At 41.1% G+C, this 20,338-nt stretch overlaps 2 protein-coding genes across 6 annotated transcripts in view; one reads left to right on the plus strand and one right to left on the minus strand.

The window, feature by feature from the left end:
- Nucleotides 1-10,232, plus strand: part of LOC130923922 (serine/threonine-protein phosphatase 2A 55 kDa regulatory subunit B gamma isoform) — a 39,748-nt gene extending 29,516 nt beyond the window's left edge. For all 5 annotated transcript variants that reach the window (XM_057850064.1, XM_057850065.1, XM_057850068.1 and 2 more), the window contains 6 exons: nt 1,317-1,429; nt 1,872-2,049; nt 2,590-2,754; nt 5,130-5,299; nt 6,956-7,047; nt 8,656-10,232. In XM_057850064.1, the coding sequence (XP_057706047.1) occupies nt 1,317-1,429; nt 1,872-2,049; nt 2,590-2,754; nt 5,130-5,299; nt 6,956-7,047; nt 8,656-8,953 (1,016 nt within the window). In that variant the 3' untranslated portion in view covers nt 8,954-10,232. The remainder of the gene's footprint in view (nt 1-1,316; nt 1,430-1,871; nt 2,050-2,589; nt 2,755-5,129; nt 5,300-6,955; nt 7,048-8,655) is intronic.
- On the minus strand, nt 10,157-19,735 carry wfs1b (Wolfram syndrome 1b (wolframin)). Its single transcript, XM_057850062.1, has 9 exons — nt 19,441-19,735; nt 19,053-19,129; nt 18,803-18,947; nt 18,549-18,722; nt 14,164-14,244; nt 13,905-14,065; nt 13,601-13,837; nt 13,401-13,519; nt 10,157-12,803 (listed from the first exon to the last, which is right to left on the minus strand). Exons 1-9 carry the CDS (start codon nt 19,733-19,735, stop codon nt 11,270-11,272), a joined length of 2,823 nt encoding a protein of 940 aa, XP_057706045.1. The 3' UTR covers nt 10,157-11,269.
- Between the last annotated feature and the right edge of the window lie 603 nt (nt 19,736-20,338).

Consider the following 20,338-nt stretch of genomic DNA (forward strand, 5'->3'; position numbering starts at 1 on the left):
TAAATTAGGTGGCACTGCAAACAAGTTAGTAATTTTCTGATTGCCTCACGCCAAGTTAATATATTATTTTCTCTGAGACACCGAGTAGGCAATATCTGAGGTCAGTACTTCAATGGTCATGTGACGAAGTGAAGCGCATTACAGGAATAAATTCTATTAAGGCTGCATTTCAATCAGAGTTACAAAACCTAAGTAGCTTTTCCATTAGATAAAGCGATTTATTAGGTTTACGTTGTGCAAGGGGATTTTCTGTCAGGGCTGTGTGTCATTTTTGGACTGAATTAGGAAGTGTGTTTTCTTATATGAATGCCCATCTATTAGTTGTATTAAGAGGTTATTCAACCAAGTCTATGATTCAATGCTATAATATTTTATTTTTTCTATATAAGATACACTTGTCCCCATCCTATGACATGATCAGAAATAAGGGCTGAAAATGTGCTTTTGCTCATAATCGCCACAAGTTTGCACACTCGTCTACAACTCAAAACCTCCTGCTTACAGGACTGATGTTTGCAGCAATCTGTAAGGTACCACAAAACAAGTATGCAAAGCCTGATACAATACACTGCAGTTGAAAGAGCAAACAGGTCAGCAAATGTAGTGCATGTGTGCAGTTTATCTTAAAATACATAAGAACAATAACAAGTGTGAATTATTTTGTGATGGGAAACGTGCCCGTGTTGTATTTACAAGGCAATTTAACGTGTTATCAGATGAGAGGTGTCGAGCACTGATCAACTGACTGTGCCGCTTTTTTGACTCTTCATATATTAAGATGCATGATACTAAATAAAAATGTACATTTTATCTTCAAATACAGTAGAACAATAACAAGTGTGAATTATTTTGTAATGGGAAAATCTGCCCATTTTGCACTTACAAGGCAATTTAACGTGTTATTAGATGAGCGGAGTGTAGCACCGACCAACTGACTGTAATGCTGCTTTGACTCATCATACATGAATTAAGACGGATGAATGTCAATAACAATGTAAATGTGTATACCTATAATTAAGATCAATTAACTTGACTCAAATTTGGTTGCAAAAAATAGGATTAGCGCATCCCTGTTTTCAATTTTTGTTTTCATTTTAATTTTTTAAGTCTTGTTTGTGTTGGTACAAACAAATGTAGTTTGGCCATGTGGAACTGTCCACACACCTTGTCCAAATATAATCAAAGAAGATATGATTGAACATATGTAAATCCATAAATTTAAAAAGAAAAAAAAAACTGTTCCACATACATTTGAAAAAATAGGGTCAACAAATTAGAAGCTGAGCACAAATCTACAATGCACTCTCATTTACCAGATAAAACCATTAAGCTGTGGAAGGTGAGTGAACGAGACAAACGTCCAGAGGGATACAACCTCAAAGATGAGGAGGGTCGCGTCAAGGACATTTCCACTGTTACTTCCCTACAGGTAAGTGTGTCTCTGCCTTCAGTTGTTTATGCAGATTTGGGTAACTGGCACAGAATGCAGACGCCCACCCACTCACTCCATAGACAGTAGCACTACATATCCACTTTGTTTAAATGAGTCAAATTGCTTCTAGTTGCATTATCTTCTCCTGGGCATGAGTGTGTGGTAGTTTACAATAACAACACAAATTGTGTGGTAATAGAAATGCAGCCAAAGGAGGTTTTGCCCATCAAGCTCAGTACTGCAGCTCCACTACACCATCAGACAAATGAATTTGGGCTCCACCATGAAATCTATTATTTATGCCAACAGAGGCAGGTGGTTAAATATTAATTCATGATACAATAAAACTACTTAAATGGAATATACGGTCTGTATTTATACCATTTGTCTTGTCTTAATCTGTCACTTCTGCTAGTAAAAGTCTCCCTCTCTTTCACAGGTGCCTGTTTTAAAGCCCATGGACTTAATGGTGGAGGTGAGCCCGCGGCGAGTGTTCGCCAACGCCCACACCTATCACGTCAACTCCATCTCTGTCAACTCTGACCACGAAACCTACATGTCGGCCGATGACCTTAGGATAAACCTTTGGCACCTGGACATCACTGACCGCAGCTTCAGTATCCTTTGTTGGTTTCACGAGAAGTTAAAAAGTCACAGAAAAAATAGTGCACAATGATACTCTAAATGAATAGTTTACAACTGTATAGTACGTGCATCGAGCAGCAAGTTGCTACACAAAAGGAATGGTAATGGGGGAGGGGATTATTATTCTTGGGGAGTGAAAATATACCTTAATGAATAATTCACAGGCTTTATAAATATTACAGATCCTTTCTGAGCATTATTGCAGCTCAATAGGTTACAGTATTGCCCCATTCCTGACCCAGACAGGATTTATTAGATTGTGCAAAAATGCATTTGACAGTCAGATCATAATCTATATTTTCCATTGATTTCTTTCATTCCTGTTGTAGTGATTTTTATGTTTGATGTGGAGTTTTCATTTACATAATACTTACACTGCCTTGTGTGGATTTATAATTAGTTTCCCAGGGACTCATTTAATGAGCAAAACCAACGGATTAATGACAGAAGTGCAAAAATACTCCCGACAAGCAGTTTGCTGTTTCCCTGAGCAAGGCCGCTTTTTCTCTCAGACATTGTGGACATTAAGCCAGTCAACATGGAGGATCTGACCGAGGTGATCACAGCAGCAGAGTTTCACCCCCATCACTGTAACCTTTTTGTGTACAGCAGCAGCAAAGGCACCCTGCGCTTATGTGACATGAGAGAGGCGGCGCTGTGCGACCGACACTCCAAATGTGAGTAAACCTGCTGAGATGCTCTGTCCTAAAAATGTCAACTAACACTTGTGAAGGACCACTCAAACAACAATAGGTTTTATTGTGCTACTGGGTCCCCTTCAGTCGTGGCCGGGCATCTATCAAAAAAAAAAAAAAAAAAAAAAGTTTAAATCCAAATTACCTGAACATGTGCATTAAATGTACCGGGTACTTAAATGTTGATTCAATTAAAATGTAATTCTCATATATGTTAAAGCAGGGGTGTCCAAACCGGTCCTCAAGGGCTGCTGTGGGTCTTGGTTTTTGTTCCTACTAATTGAGGAAAAACTGTTTAACCAATGAATTTTCTGCTAAAAGAGGCCGCACCTGACTGCAATTAACTGATTAGACATGTAAGGCACCAGATTAGTGAAAAGGTGTCGTCTTGTTTTGTTGGAATGAAATGAAAATGAAAAAACCCACTGCGGCCCTACGTGGAATAGTTTGGACACTCATGACTTAAAGAGACAGACATCATCTTGTATAAATTATAAAGCTTGGAAAACATATCATCTAGCGATATATTGTGATCCTTTATGTCCCAATATCAAATATCGATACTTTTTTTCTGAGTATCAATACTGTAGATACTTCTAATGTGCTGTGCCAACGCAGCGCCAGCCACAAGCCAACAAACTAGAGGTGTCCCAATCCGATCACTATCCGTCCTGCTGCTTTTCTTGGTCCGCAATGCGCTGCAGTGCTTGTTAAAGTTAAAGATGAGTGACAGCCGTTGAAGTTTTGATGTTGCCAGAGAAGCCTGGGAGCGCTATACTTGAAAGGCGCCGCCAAGTGTCAACCATCTTTGAGTTTGTTAAACACTAGCAGTAGTGTGAGGTTCAAGTCATTTGCCACGTTTACATGGAGCCAAATATTCCAATTACTATCGGAATATTTGTTCAAACCGAATAAATGTGTTCCATATAAACACCTCATTCGGAATGAGCAGGCCCAAACCGAATGGAATTTCATTCCGATTCACAGGGGTGGAATATTCCTTTTCCCAAACCGATTAGAAGTAAAATTATATCATGTAAACAGGGAAGCGGAATGGTGTCTGGTTGCGTTCTTTCTGCGCATGCTCCGTACTGACGTGGTGACGTCACTTGGTGACGTAAGTAACGTCACTTGCAACATGGCTTCCAAGCACACGCACAGCACACCCACACAACTTTTTAAATGAACGGCGTATCATTCAGAAGTTTTGTTTCCACTCGAAAAGTTAAAACAGCAGCTGATCTGACGATCGATCTCCATGTTTTGCAACGTGACGCTTTGTTTTGATTAATCTGCGCATGTCAGACGGCAGTTGTCAAACGTCCTTTCGGAATAAAGGCAGTCACATGTAAACGCTGGATCGGAATAGATGAAGTGACATGTAAACAGCTGATGTGAAATTTCCATTCGGAATGATTTGAATCGGTATGAATAAAAGTCAGCATGTAAACGTGGCTATTGTGTGTGTAAGTGCTCTCAGCAGTGTGAGCGGATTTGAGTGGACTGACTCAATGAAGCATTTAATAAAGACAAGTAATTTTCTACGTTATTCTTGTTTAAAAGTAATTCAGTGGGAGAGTAATATGTTTAAAATGTTTTGGGTTTTTTCTCGGTATCTGTTCGGGACTCTATAAAATGTGGTGTTTTAAATAGTTGTTGTTATATTTTGCACAGGCACAGTTGCTGCAACAATTAATGCACTTTGCAATGTAAAAAAAAAAAAAAAGAAAAAAGAAATTCAAACACAGTTGCACAGGACAAAAGGTATTACTGACGTCGCGGCAAAGGGAAATCTGGAATACTCACATTTGATTGGGTGAAATAGCACTGTCGATGATAAAAATCTGCCGGCAATAAAGGCAACCACTTCCTGGAAATATTGGCTTTTGTATGCGGTTTTCTTCATTATTACACATTAGAAAAATAAAATTCTGTAGTTTCTCAATATATTTCAAGAAAATTTTCCACTGAGATGGACATAATAAAATTGTTGTCTTTCCCTATAAGTAAATTAATTGTATCTGTTAAAATCTTTGGGAAGAGAAAATGACACTTCAAAATGATGAAATGTTTGCTCACACAAATTAAAAACAAAAAATAAAAGCTAAATAAAGCATTTCTTTATGATAAACGCTTCACTCACCACAATTGACCTGGCAGTTGTTCTTCTAAGTTTGTTAAGCACTGTAATTCAGTCTTTGGTGATTGTGGCGTTGGGACACATGCATCTGTCAGTAAATTTGAATTCAATCATAGTGTTTGTGGCCATTGTCGCCTGGCTCAGTCCATCAAATTCATCGGAGTTATTCGATGCTCACGTGTATCAAGTTTAAGTCATGTTTACCTCCCTCCCCCAGTGTTTGAGGAGCCAGAGGACCCCAGTGCTCGCTCCTTCTTCTCTGAGATCATCTCCTCAGTGTCTGACGTCAAGTTTAGCCACAGTGGCCGCTATTTGCTCACCAGGGACTACCTTACTGCCAAAGTGTGGGACCTCAACATGGAGAGCAAACCCCTGGAGACCTACCAAGTGAGTCAACGGCCTGCTGTGTTGAAGTTATTATTTCTCTGCATGGTTTGCTCCAATGAAGCGGCTCGGAACAAGGTGGACTAAACTGCTGTCAAGGAATTCATTAGACACAGCAGGGTTGTTCTTTTATTTTCAAAGGAGGTCACTCTGACTTGTCTGTGACATAGACTTGGCATTGCTGGTTAAAACATCTTTTATGATTAAAAGAGATACAGAAAAATTAATTATAGCTGATATGCCACAATTTATGCATGGGTATTGATTTATGAGTAAAATCGAATTTAGATGGTTGCTGTGGTGGAATGTTGAATATTTATTTTTGGTGCTATGGTTGCTTCATGTTCATAAATGTTTTTGTGTAAATTGTGTCCGTCCTGTCTTTTATCGATTGTTCAATGGAGGGAATAAATCCTTTTTTTAAAATGAGATTCACTACAGTACACAGAGTGCCTTATTCATATTAGTCGACTTGATATTGCCTGAATTTTTTTGTTGCCTATGTTATCCGCATCCTTTTATGGAAAGTACTCAGCCATACTTTGTTTTCCCTTTATACAAACATCATTGACTCTGTGGTGCACATCAATATATAGTAGAGAGTAAATTGAATGCAAATTTACAAATGACAGACTAAACATTATTACAGTAGGGAATAGGGGAAAAATACAATAAAAATAAAAAGCAAGAATCTATTGCTGTCTATTTTTTTTTTTTTTTTTTTTAAGAATATTGGCCAATCAAGTGCAAACTAATGCACGCTATTACGCCATACTTTTTTTCCCAAATGCTGTTTGATTACATGTCCTTTATGAAACTGCTCCAATTAGTTATGTGTGGCCACACTCCTGCCAAGGTCATCCATGTCTGAGCATGTGGGGGCACGCGAGGACGAAGAGGAGCTAATTACAGTCTCGTGAAGATGAACAGGAAAAACCGATACTTCACCCAGTGCCTGACACCTAGATCTGCAATGCAGCACAGAGGAGAAAAGGGGGATGGGAGAGGAAGTGAGAGGAAGACTTGGGATGTGGCAGGAAGATTGGAGTAAACATAACAAGGTCCTCAAGGAAGTGAATGTGTCATTGTACTCCAAAGAGCCTTGTCGCTATATTGAATAAGGCCCTGTACTTATAATGTTAAAACAACATACGGTAATGCCCACTTTAGGAAGAGACCATACGTGGGGTAACTAAAACATAACCCAGTTTTGATATACAGCAAAAATGCAATCTCAAGTTGTTGTCTGCTGAATATATGCAGTAGTAGGAAAAAAAGGATCAGTGGACAGCATGATGGAAAGAGAAGGTGTGCATTTCAGCCGCACAGTGCAGACACAATGCTGACACACACATACAGGTTGCATGGAATCACAGGAGGGAAGGAATTATTAGTCAATGTGGTGTGTGATAATAGCTAGGCGTTAATGGAGTTTTAGATTAAAATGTACTCCTGGTACTTGATATTGCTTGGGGCATGTGTTGTCTTATTAGCAATGTCTTCAGGGAGGTGAGTGTTGCAATTGTGCACGCTTAATGTGTTTTGTCTGTGTGTGAACATGCGTGTCCTCCGCTTCTTCTATTTTTAGTTTACCTACAGTCGATAGCCAAGTGAGGCAGATGTGAGGAGGATTCATTTTTAATCTTTGTGCCCCCCCAGGTTCACGATTACCTCCGCAGCAAGTTGTGCTCCCTTTATGAAAATGACTGCATCTTCGACAAGTTCGAGTGCGCCTGGAACGGCTCTGACAGGTCTGTTTTTTATTTTCTTAACTCATTGCCCACCAGGCGATAGACATCCAATCCATTTGAACTGGGAGGGGCTGGCAGTGAACGATTACTTTATTTCCATTATTTTCTATGAGGGAACATAATTGTATGTCATGAGCGTAGTCACGGAAAAAATTAACTCAGGGCAACTCTGAACTGTAAATGCCATACATTAATCTTGCCATGCTGATTCAATGATGTCCAGTCATGTTTCTGTTGCCGTTTGTTCCGATAAATGTTGCCTTAGTCAAAGTGAAGCTGCAACCTCCCCCAATAGTCCCCCAAAGGGATGCTAATATGGCAGTTTTATTAGAACACGGCAACATTTTTAGACCACTCAGTGGGAGGGCTGCAGGTCTCACTTGCTTTGTTGTTGTAGTTGTTCTTGTTGAGGACGCGAACTAAAACGGCTAATTCTGATAAATTAACTACTTGTGGACTTATTTTTGCTTCTAGATTCCGAGATGGCCAGTAGAGGGCATGAGTGCTCTTGGGTTGTGCTTATTATGTCTCTGGGCTGACATGACGTTTAGGAGCGAGCTGGGTGGTCGTAGTTCATTTTGAAATTGCTTAAACTTTAAATAAGTGCAAAAAAAAACTTTGTTAAAGGAACAAAATGGAAGCTACAGTGGTACTTCTACATACGAAGTTAATTCGTTCCAGGACCTTGTTTGTAGGTCATAATGGTCATATGTTGAGCAGGATTTTCCCATTAGAATACATTATAATTCCATTAATTTGTTGCACAGCCAGAAAACCTACACCAAATCCTTAATAAATACTGCTGTTACTATTGCAAATAGCAAGTACAAAGAGCAAAATGCATTATGAATAAAAATCAGAATAATAATATAATAAATAATATTAATAATAATAATAATGTAACAAATCGGGTTCTAATGCTGCAGTCGTATTTTGTGTGGTGTACCTGAACGCACCACGAGGTTGATGGAAGAGTGAGAGAGTGCAGTTATGATATTCCTTTCACTTTTAACATCCTATTGTTGCGGACTGTTGGCCGTTTTATGCTCAAGTTCTGAAATAAATTGTTAAAAACCTGACGGAGCTGGCGATCTCTTTGGCGATGGTTCTCACCTTTACTTATAAAGACTGGCAAAAGGAGGTCGGAGAAGTATTGTAAAGATGCGCACCCCACGCTCATATTTTTCCATTGGTAAGCCTCACGTTTTTTCTTTGTTCACCACCTGATTTAACATTCTTGAAACCCATGTTGATTTCTCTCACAAGACAATCCGCTGCTTGTGTGTCTTGCGGGAAAACAATGAAATTGTGACGCTGTCATAAATCGTTGTATTTCGAGCATTTTGTCGGATGCAAAAACAAATGGCGAGTCAAAATGTACGTCGGATGTCGAAAAGATCGTGTTTCGAACCGATGGTATGTCGAAGTACCACTGTATTAGCTTTTGGTTACTCAGGCTGAAACACTGCCATCCGACCGACAAGCATCAAGTGGGAACTGATCACACACCACCTGCCTTCATACGTCACCTCCATAATGAAGTGGAATATTAATGGCAATATGGTTATGATTTCTATTATAAGCATTTCGCTCCTCTCGTGTGTGTAGCGTGATCATGACAGGGGCCTACAACAACTTCTTCCGCATGTTCGACCGCAACACCAAGCGCGACGTGACCTTAGAAGCGTCCCGGGAGAGCAGCAAACCCCGGGCCGTACTCAAGCCGCGTCGAGTGTGCGCTGCCGGGGGCAAGCGGCGCAAGGACGACATCAGCGTGGACAGCCTGGACTTTACTAAGAAGATCCTGCACACGGCCTGGCACCCGACGGAGAACATCATCGCCATCGCCGCCACCAACAACTTGTACATCTTCCAGGATAAACTCAACTCGGAGATGCATTCTTGAGCACGGGTCGAGATGTAACTATGCCAGAATGTACGCAATCATAGGACAAAGCCTAAAGAGACAGGACGCCATACCACGTTGCATTCAAAACTCATAATTTCTCATCTACCACAAACCTCCAAGGACCTCAAGTAGGCCAGAATGGGATTATGGAGGGGAAAATCGATGTGTTGATTGCTACTTCAGCCTCTGGGGAGCAGAAACCTCAGACTGAAAAGATGTTTACATCTCCTTCATTTTCCACCTCATCCTGCTCTTTTTAACCTCAGATGTACTCCGGTCCAAACCATTTCTACCAGCACCAGTGATGATAAATGGGGCATTGATGTTACTGGTTGTAATTTTACTTTGAAGTCCAATTTCATTTCCCTCCCTTCTTGATAATGATCTAGTAATGATGATGACGACAACATGATGACGGCTAACCTGAGATCTCTTCGGTTCGTGGGAGACTCGCATTCCTTCAGACAGAAGCAGAATTGTGGTTTCTCGTGTGGACGCACACAAGTTTCTTCTCCACACGTTTGCAAATCCCCTTACAGATTCTGCTTCTGGTCTGCAGCTGCATTTTATGAAGCAAAAAAAGTTTGTTTTTTTGTTTTCAAATCAGCAATTAAGCAAGAATATGCTGCATGTCAAACTGATTTAGCCTACTAGACTGACTTGGCTGCCTTTTTAACATTTAGAACCTGCTGTACAAAATGCTTACAGCACGAAGAAACCACAAATGACCGAACTCTTTACCTTTGCGTCTAAAAACGCTAACGCATGTTTACTGATGTTCGGTCCATACGCTTACAGTTGGAATGATGCTGGATAGAAATCCATCCAGTGCAAAGGAGAATCAATACAAATGGAAAATGTTTTGCGTTGTTGTTGTACTCTAAAAGAAAAAAAGGGCCTAAACGGTGTCTGTATGTATCTTTTTTTTTTTTTTTTTTAGACAACTTTTGAGTTTTCTTTTAATCCATAAACTGTGGGCTCAGTGATTTACAAGAATGATTGCCTCCAAAGCGATAGCAGAGAGATGCGAGTTTCATCTTCTCAGCCTTCTTCACAGATTACTTTGCTAATGTGCAGAATTGTTTATTTTTGGAGAACAAATTATTCTTTTATTTCACTTTTTGAATAAAAAAAAAAATCAATTTTCTCCACATGCTGACCAAACTAATGTCAATTTTTGCATATTTTTGTGCTCATGTACGTTGATGACAAACCTGTCAAACAGGCAGGTATAAACAATGCTGATGTTTTTTGAATAAAGATTTCAACAATTGCATCCATTGATTTCAAAAACCGTTTATTTACCCTAATAGCGAGTCATCGTTACTAAAGGTTAGGATGCCACCTAGTGTCAGTAATTGAAAAATGATCTGTCGCTTTCATTTTAAAGCCCAATACTTTTTTATCAACTCGTTCCATTTTGGATGCACATGATAATCAAATCCCACTATCCTAAAACAAAACAAAAAACCCCCACACAATTCTCTTCGCGCTTTTAATGAGTATCAAATAATAATCAAAGTTACTCCATACTTGAAGCTTTGCAGTTTTCTTTTGTACTTAATAAAACAATATATTTTAAATCTAAAAGTGTTTGTTCCATTTTAATGGGACACAGAATACAAAACACCTATGATTCCGAGATTGGCAGGCTTTCAAACAGAAGGCAGGATAAATAATTGGAATAATGCCTTTTGAAATCAAAAGGACAACATAGGTGTATAGCTGTAGTGTATTTTAAAATGCAATAAAGCATTTACTTAAGTCAATCACTTGATAATTTAAGCCGTACGTCAACAGACGCTCCATCATTTAACTGAGTAGCAACTTAACACTTGTTTATTTTAAACTGTCTGCACATGGGGTGCAACACAATGTGAGCTTAACTAAGCAGGTTTTAGAGGGGTCTTTATTACAAGTGTTCGCCTTTGAAAACAGGGTAAAATGTCAGGGACTTTGGTTGAATTTTCAGGATTAATGGCACTATAACTTTAACAAGTGAACAAAAAGCTCAGTTGCAACTTCCCTCTATGGACATCCTGTTTGTAGGATTGCATTGGTTGTGTACTGTTGATGATTGTTGAGACGTCTTTCTCTATAGCTGTCACAATGTGAACTGAAATGATGACAAAAAACGGTTTAAATAAATACAATTTCTAAGTCAATCAGGACATATTAGTTGGGAACTGAGCCCAGCTGCAAACATAGAAAATCGAGTAGAACTGTGGTACATTTCAAGTTCATCCTGAAATTTCACCCAAAACAATGTATTCTCAAAATAGCTTGGCTGAAATCTAAAATAATAAGTCGCGCCTATGACCCGGTCACATCTGTCACAGTGTCAGTGTCAGAGAGTTGGTGTAGCTGTGCGGTCAGGAAGGGGTTAAAAAAGAAGTCGAAGGCAAACTGCAAAGCGCTCTGGACCGTGCGCCTCCAGTCGTGTTCAATCTTATACTGTCTGCGGCTAGACTGGCGGGTGTTGCCACACGAGAGGCAGTGAATGGCTTTCAGCTCAAAAACAGGCCATTTTGAGCCAAGGCGGCCCTCCAGGATGGTGCTGAACTCCACCAGGCTTCCCGTGTTCAAGTGCAGCAGCACTGACTTGAACTCGTTGCTGGCACGCAGAACAATGTCCTTGGTGGCGTCTTCGTCCTCCACGACCGTTCCATTTTTGGTTTTCCTTTCTTGCGGCATGCCCATGGTGACTTCAAACTTGTAACGGTCGAAGCGTTTCACATGGCATTCGTGCTTGGCGAGTTTTTTGAGTTTACACAGGGGGTCTTGGATCGGTGGGGCCAAGAAAGGGTGAGGCCCTACTGGCGGAGTTGCCATCCTGTCACATGCAGGATACGGCTGACCGTACAGACAACGCATCCAATTCCCCACCAACACAGGAAGTAAGTTGATGACCGACTGCGCTCCATTTTCAATGTCCGTCACGCGCACGTATTTAAAGCGTCCCGTCCAGGTGACCCTGTGGCCTTCGAGGTGTGAGCAGAGGATCTGAGTTTGGGCCATGTTGGACTCCTTCCACGCCAATGGGCCGCACATGTTGCTGTATTCTGGCCAGGTGAGGGTGGAGTTGTAAACCTTCATACCCTCTGACCTGTACACGTACATCCAGCAGAAGAGCAGCACGGCACTGAGCCACACCAGGATGAGTTTGACTATGCTGCTCCGGGACAGTGAGCGAAACACCACAATGGGGTTCAGACTGAAGCGGGTCCAAAGCCTCAGGACGACCGGGACAAAGCAGACTGTCAGCGTAACTGCCATCTTGGTGATCTCCAGCGCCACGAACCACTGCAGTAGCTGAATGACGAGCATCGCAGCCAGTCCCAAGGAGAGAACTGGCAGAGCGAATAGGAAGAGGAAGTAACCCGCACAGGTTCGTATGAGGCCGATGGCTGAGGCGTTCTTGAGGAACACCAAGCAGAGCTCACACCAAGTAAAACAAACCAAATAAGGCACCAGGCACAAGTAAGTCCCCTTGAAGCCTCTAAGCTGCGCCATTCGGAACAGGAGGTAGACCAGGTGGCCATAGAGGGCGCAGGGTACACCAATGTTCAACGCCAAGATGTCGCCCAGAGGCACTGAGATAAAAGTCCTCCCAAAGACCCTTAGCATCCACATATAGTCCGGCAGCAGGTAAACGAGGGAGCAGGCCCCTGACAGTACTTCAGTCAGCAGGGCTCTACGAGCAAATAACTTGGCAGAGGCGTGAAGGCTAAGGAAGGCGGTGACGGTGAAGAAGAGCGCCACTGCTGCCAGTTCGGAGCACGGGATCCATGACTTGTCAGCAACAGGGAAGGAGAAGACCACAAACACCACCGAGAGCAAGAAATATCTGAGGTAAAGACATTTTTCTTGTCAATCCAACACACTCAGAACAAATTACAATGTCATGTCATATGATTACTTTTCCCAGATTATTTTTAACGATAGCTGTTTGTAGTGCAAGGAACCATCAATTCTACCTTACATGAACTAAAAATGACAAAAATACAAAGGAGGATTAGGGCCAGTGAAGACAAAAACAGTTGGCAGGATTTTTACTTCTAAAGCCCCAGCTAACTCTAGATTATTTTTTTCATCGTACTTATTGCACACCATTGACGGTGCTAGACGTCTAATCCATTCTGACTGGGAGGGTCGATTGAACGGTCAAAATGAATTGGACGTCTAGCACCATCAGTCCCAGCTAATACGACGTTTTGTGCATGAAAATGTTGAACCTATTATAGGGCTTGGTTATATTTTAAATGTCTGATTTATGATGTGTTACTCTAATGCTACCTGAAGGTGGACAGGCACACCACAATGGTTGAAAATGCCTTGCTTTCTGTTGAACCCCTTTAAATGATTAAGTAATTTGTATTAATGTGTACTGAACCCCACATACGACAGTCAGTCAGGTGTTTTTGTACGAAAACTGGGATCTTACAGATAGGGCTCCAAATGGGTCCATCCAAAGTTGGTCTCGGCTTGCTCCAAATCGAGAGCGGGCTCAAAATGAGCCAACAAATCAGTCAGAGCCCTGAAGTTCTCCCAAGCTTTGGAATTCTATCAGGAAAAACGGCACTCTCAGATATGTGTTTTGATATCCCAAAACAGACAAAGAGCAAAGTGGAAAATTGCTCTGACCTGGAATACCCGCAGCGTGCAAATAACCATGGAGAAGAAGGAGAGGTAGAAAACCAGCAAAGGAATGAGGAAGATGAAGAACTCTATGGTGAGGTTGGAGATTATAAAGAAGAAGATGAGTGCGTTGACATGGTGCGTGGGAATTAGGGCGCTAAGCCACTGCATGCCCGCCCGTGACGCCCAGTCGATGAGGTGCTCCTTGATCTCCAGCAGCGCGTGAAGCGGGAACTTCAGCAGCTGGTGGCAGACAAACTGAGAAGTTAGAACACTGTCGTACAAGTTTCCCACACCCCTGCGGTGATACCTTTTGGTGTAGTGGCAGGTCATCTGGATTCTTCACCACCACGTCGTCATCGTCATCTTCATCGCTGGTTGACACGGCCGCCATGGCGGGAGGTGGCGCCATTCCTTGAGCGTACTTCTTTGTCATTTCCACAAATTCATCCATCCCCAAATGGGAGATGGCTGTAAAAAGAACAAACTGTGTATATTCCAGCTAAACACGACCGCTGGATCTGTAGTTTCAACAGAGCTCGGATTGTCATATTGGTGATCCTACTTACACTCACTGGTCACCATTGTTTCCAGGACTCTCCTCTGCTTCTTAGTAGAGCTGTTAAGTGGGCCTTGGGAAAGTGGCTTGTCTAGAAATGGAGAAAATAGCAGAATGGGTTCAAAATGAAGGCATTTTATTTGTGCATTAAAGTGTTTAAACAACGATCTAATAGGCTTCTTTGAAGGAGCTGTATCAAAATTGATACATATGTATGTTTCGACTATAGCAGTACTTCTCAAATAGTGGGGCGCGCCCCCCTGGGGGGGGCGCAGAGCGATGCCAGGGGGGGCGTATGTGACCTCGGGGAACATGTTTTTTTTTTGGGTTTTTTGCCGTACTGGAATAAAGTGTACTTGCACATCCACTCAGTAGGTGGCAGTGGCGCTCTCATTTTCAGAGTGCGCGCAGTATTTTTGAACTAGGGAAGAGCACTCAGCACACACAGGTAACAGATAATGAAGAGCAGTGTGCTACCGCCGTTTTCGAAAGCCGTTTTCCGACCGGACTCACTCACGCAGCGACCCACTGTCTTGTCCGGTTCTCACGTCGCCGCCCGAGAAGTGCCATTTTCGGCTTGGGATCGTCACGACGACCGCCCTCACCTACGGTTCTACCTCGGCCGCCGTGAATGCGCTTTTTTCGTGCCGTTTGCCTTTTAGCTTTGACTTTTAATACAGTGGGTGATGATGAAAGACTACTGTTTACTGTGTCTAAAAATAATTATAGCAGACAGCCAGAAGCCAAATCAATTAAGACGCCACTTAAAGACATTAGACCCCAATCTCATTGTTAAGCCGCTTGGTTTTTTCATTGAAAACGTGCCGAATATTGCCATCAATCGTCCTGCTTTGTCAGTGTTACATCAGTAAACCAGTGAGCATTGTTAGCATGCTCATTGCAAAATAACTCCACACCATTGCAAAGGAGGTAAATACTGTGAGCAGCAAAAATAAAAACTGTCCAGTCCAAGGACACTTTTTTTTTTCTTTTATTCAGTTTTGTTTTTTCGGTCAAATTTTTTGGCATATTGTCCTCATGAGTGAATGTTTCTAATCAATTTTAATTTGTTATTATTTACTGATTTTATTACATTTTATTTTTCTGTATCAAATGGTCAAAAATGTACCTTGAGTGTATTTTTTAGTTTGGATGTGAATTTTAAAAAAAAAAAAAATTCAGGCAAATTGATGCACGTCAAGTCTTCTCTGTTACAAACAAAACAATGTTAATAAAGTTATACTTTATTATAAGTTGATCTATGTTACTTTTTTCCTTTATTAGAAAAAAAGGACAATGTTAGGCAGATGCGTATTTATAACAGTAATTTTATAGACAAATGATACTATTTACAGTGGCGGCAGAGAGTTGGGGGGGGCGCGAAACATTTACGTCTTCTTTGGGGGGGCGTGACAGAAAATAATTGAGAAGCACTGGACTATAGGGAGTAGAGCAGGGCGGTAAACCGAAAATTTACCGTTACCGAAATTCTTCACGATGACCGACGTAATTTTGACCATGTCGGTAAATTCGGTAATTTAATAAAAGAAGAAAATATAGTCTTTTCATCCCGCTTTGACTCTGTGTTGTTCGGCTATGTTCATTCCCCTTTAAGAAAGCAGACAGCGCGCTTACGTTTGGAGTCACATGGTTTTCAGGAAGCCAATCAAACAGAAGTCCGCTAGGCTAACGCTAGCAGCTAACGCTAGCGGCTAACGCTACAAGTAAACGGGATGAAGTCGGGCTTAAGTTAGCTTCGCCAAACTTTCACCCGAAATTAAGTAAACTCTTGACGGGTTCCAGATAGGGATGGAAAAACCGAGGCTTTCTGAAACAATGAACCACTTTTAAGACAATTGCCCTAAATTGAATCACTGTTTGACACACTGCAAGAGCCCCATCTACTGGATAAACAGTGCACGTTTCTTTTTAAAAGTAAAGTTGACAAATTGCCTCAGCATTACACATCTTCAATAGAATTAAGTGGATGTCGTCTATTTCAACCAGGAGATCGTGTCGTTATTAAGTGTGATTTACACAATTAAAGTTGACCTCTTTAAGCCTGTGTCATTGCTTTTGTCTGTGAAGATGTGTTCAAAGCAGTATTTGTAATACACGACAGTGCTAGTCTTGTAAGTGGCTCGTCCTAGATGACGGGGAGTAACTAAGTATTGTTTATTTTTTGTAAAAATTACAGTAGAGTAAGCACAGTGCTTGGGAACAGGAATATTATTTATTGCATACTGTAAGGATTTCCAAAATCATAAGATGTAAATAATTGAGCCGAATAAAAGAAAGGTTTGTGAAACATTTTATTTTTTAAATTAAGTATAATTTCTGGGGGGCGGGTGGATGTGTCGTATTTGTATCTATTCTAAATATCTAAACGTATGCCACTATCTAGTGTATAACAATGCGGAATGAATTTAATGAAATTCAAGTGATATTTTTCAAGTCATACAAGCTGTTATAAATGTTCACACAAGAATTCTTATTGTTTACATGATTTTTTTTAATACCTAATGTTTAGACTGCATGTGCAATTGTTAAATTGAAAGCTGGTAAATAAATTTAATGACAAACTGTTAATTTGTATTCCATGCATTGATACAAATTTTCTAATTATATAACAGTGTGCTTGGGCGAATTTATCGTCATTTATCGTTATCGAGGTAAATCTGCTCAATTTATCGTGATACGTACTAAAGGCCATATCGCCCAGCCCTAATAGGGAGTCAAATTTCATTGATGTAAGGTTGTGGCTAGGCATGTGCCGGTATGAGATTTTCACGGTACGATAACCGTGAGCAAAAATACAGCGGTTTCACGGTATTGCAATTATAGCTCCAAAATTTTGAGATGTATGGGTTTAAAAAAAAAAAAAAAATCCATTGAACAGGAATTTTTCAAAACATATTTGCAAATTGGAACATGAATATAATGTGAAAATAAATAAATTAACAAAAAATAACAAATATTATATACAATTAAAATAGAACCTAGACTATACCCACAGCCACAGCTCAAGTTGCTCAATATTAGAGTAAGAACAAAATAATTGCTATAAAAAGTAAAAACACTTCTAAATAAAATTAAAAATATATACTGTATGACTTTTTTTTGAGGGGGGAAGCTCAAGTGAAGTTTCGCCATTTTCAGCCACTGTGTCAACTCTAGTCTATATGATGCCATGCCATTGTGTTAAAAAGAACAAAGAATTCATAAGTTAATAAGTTAGTTAAAAATGTATAAGTTAGTTTTATAAATTAGTTAAAATGTAAATATTGTTGAGGAAAGGTCTCATCTAAAAAAAAAAAAAAAAAAGTGAGGAGTGAGACCTCCTCTCTCAATTAGTGATCTTTGACGCGATTCTTTTTCTTTCCCCCCTGCAGTCAAGCTTTTCTCTCACTCAGCGGCTGTGAGACATAAAAGAAGCTGCGCTCCCAGTTTAGCCTAGGCTAACATTCGTCTTTGTAAGTTTTAGTTAGTTTGTATATTGAATTTGAAAGGAAAATGTGTGTTTTGTTTTTGGCGAACTTTTTAATGGAGCTACTGTTGAATCCTGTTGAACCTAATCACACGTGGAAAAATACAATTGTACAACGTTTTAAATGTATTTATTTGTATATTTCACCACGATTTGAGAGCTCAATAAATTGAAGAAAAGTACGCCTTGTGTTTGGAGGATTTGTTTTTGGGTTTGCTGGCTGTTTAGTGACACTCACGGCAACAAACGGGAAGGGGTGAGCGGTGCCGCACCAAGCCACTTCGGCTGCATTTTGGCATATGAAAAATAGCGAATACCGTACTAAGGTATGACGGACAATTTTAGTGGTTTTGAAACCGCGATGTTTTCACACCACGGTAAACCGTGAAACCGGTAACCGGCACATGTCTAGTTGTGGCAAGCACTTTTCTGACACAGCTGATTACAGCTCATGTGGTAATACAAAAACAGAAGTAAGATAAGTATATCAATGATGAGATTATGAAAACTGCATCACAACATAGCTCTGGTCTTGCAAATTGGCACACCAAGGGCAGTTATTTCTCGCGTACTGTACATTATCTTGCAGGTTATCATTCACCTGATCGCCAATGGTTAGAATTTTTATGCATATGGATTGGCCGCAGCTATGTTGAAGGCCGAGTTTTAGTGCTCACGATTTGCAACTGCTTGTAACATTGCGTAGCTTCCGAAAGTGGACACAAGACAAAGATAGCATCCTTTTTTGTAGGAAGATTCTAAGAGTGATTCGTGATGCCAAATTCAAGATTGGGACAAAAACTTAGATTCTAAGGACAATATGAGCAAATATTTAAAAAAACAAAAACAAAAACGAGATGTGTAAAGTAATGTTATATAAATCAAGCTAATGATGGTGGGCAATATACCTTGAACTGTGTGGACATGTTCCACGTTCTCTAGCATCTCTGAAACTGCCACCGACCTCTTCTTTTCCGGGTTCAACTTCCAGTACATGAGCAGAGCCGCTTTCCGAACTCCCCTCTCAAAACGAGTTTCCGTACACAGCTTTTTCACCTCCTCAAAGTTCTCAAGTGTGATACCTGGCAAACAGGACGCAGCACGGCGTACGTTCAGCACACAGTTAAATGACCACTTTGACAGCAAAGGGCACGTTTAGTACCTTGCCTAGAGCTTAGGCATTGCTGCAGCAGTCTCACGGCATCCTTGCGGCCCTGTTTAGCAGCCTGGACCAGCCAGGTGACCGCCGTGCAGTTGTTTAGCTCCTCGTCTCGTTCTTGGGCCAGAGCCAAGAAGAAGCGTCCCATCTGGACAGACGAAAGGACACTTTAGCAGTCCCGTGGCCTGAGAGTTCTCATTAATATGAGAAAATGTCCCTGGCACAGTGAGTCCACCATCTGGTTGATAATGACCTTGGTCTGCGCTCTAGCGTCACCTAACTTTGCTCGTTCAGCCACTTCTTCCAGATTGGTCTCCTCTTCTGGCTCCTCTGAAAGGAGATACAAAATTATGTTCAATCATGTTTATATATTTATAGAAAAATACACAGTGGTGCATTGGTGTGGCAATACAAAGTACAAAACAAACAGCTTGATGTTAGCAAATGGCCTTGCATTATTTTTAATTGTTAAGTATCTGCTGAACAGCTTGTTCTGAAGTGAGTTTATTTTGCTGCCACCACCTTGTGCTTATATCTCAAATGTTTGCAATGAAGTCAAAGCCCATGGCACACATCAAAGCAAGAATGAAAGTGGGAATTTCAAACATGCCAGAGATTACAGGTATACTGACAAGACTTACCTGTTGCAGGCACTGTTGGAGCTGTAGCTCCAGCTGATGTTCCGGCGGTGGCCGAGGAAGCCGCATTGAGCTGCGCTCTCCCCAGTTGAGAGGGGCTTCTGGTGGGGGAGGAAAGTGGCGAAGCGGTCGGCGTGGGGAGCGAAGATGAGCGGGAATAAACATGGCGAGAAGGGGACACCATCGCAGGGGTCCGCATGGTGAGTTTAGTCGAAGCTCTTGGAGACAGCGGATCTATCCCTGCAGCGGCGGGTGGAGAAGGGCTGAGATTCGGGTTGCCTGATGGTGAGGTTTCCATGGCTCAACGATGTATAGAACATGAGTCAGATCTAGCAATATAAATTTTGTCTATATGTGCCCTGAGATTGACAGGTCCAGCTAACCCTTGTCCCTCGTAAGCAGGGGGGAAAGTGGGCAGGAACAGCCCTAACACCGTTCCGATAAAAGATTCGGGCCAACACGGGGCAGTACGTTGCTTTGATCCCAAAAATATGACTGCAACTGTAAAACCTCACATTAAAAAAAAAAACTGGTAGGCTGCCACCATGCATCTCATCTCCAAGAACAAAACAATCTACCAATGTCAGATTTACATACACAAATGTTAACAAACTTAATAAAGTGCCTGTGTAGCGTAATCTGTTTCCGCCGATATTTATTATTTATTTATTCCTCTGAGCTCTCCAAATTGCAGCAGTTTATCAGAGTCTGACGACTCAGTGTCGAGTCGAGTCGAGGCGACGTACGCATGTGTGCAGCAAACCACCCTGGACTTGGCTGTCCGTTCAATTGGCTGACAGACTGACATGTGATCAGTTATAGTCAGTGATAGTAAGCTCTGATTAGTTCAAATGCAAATGCTTTCCGAAAAAGAAAAAAAGGTCAAGCTTGTTGAATTAAT

This window comes from Corythoichthys intestinalis, chromosome 11 (assembly GCF_030265065.1).
Source record: "Corythoichthys intestinalis isolate RoL2023-P3 chromosome 11, ASM3026506v1, whole genome shotgun sequence".
Classification (NCBI taxonomy): Eukaryota; Metazoa; Chordata; class Actinopteri; order Syngnathiformes; family Syngnathidae; genus Corythoichthys; species Corythoichthys intestinalis.

Excerpts from the sequence above, each read along its gene's own strand:
- wfs1b (XM_057850062.1), bottom strand. The coding sequence starts at position 19,735 with ATGGAAACCTCACCATCAGGCAACCCGAATCTCAGCCCTTCTCCACCC. Across the intron at positions 14,245-18,548 it reads ACATGTCCACACAGTTCAAG|ACAAGCCACTTTCCCAAGGC; the intron begins GTATATTGCCCA and ends CTCCATTTCTAG. Across the intron at positions 12,804-13,400 it reads ACCCATTTGGAGCCCTATCT|ATATTTCTTGCTCTCGGTGG; the intron begins GTAAGATCCCAG and ends TCTTTACCTCAG.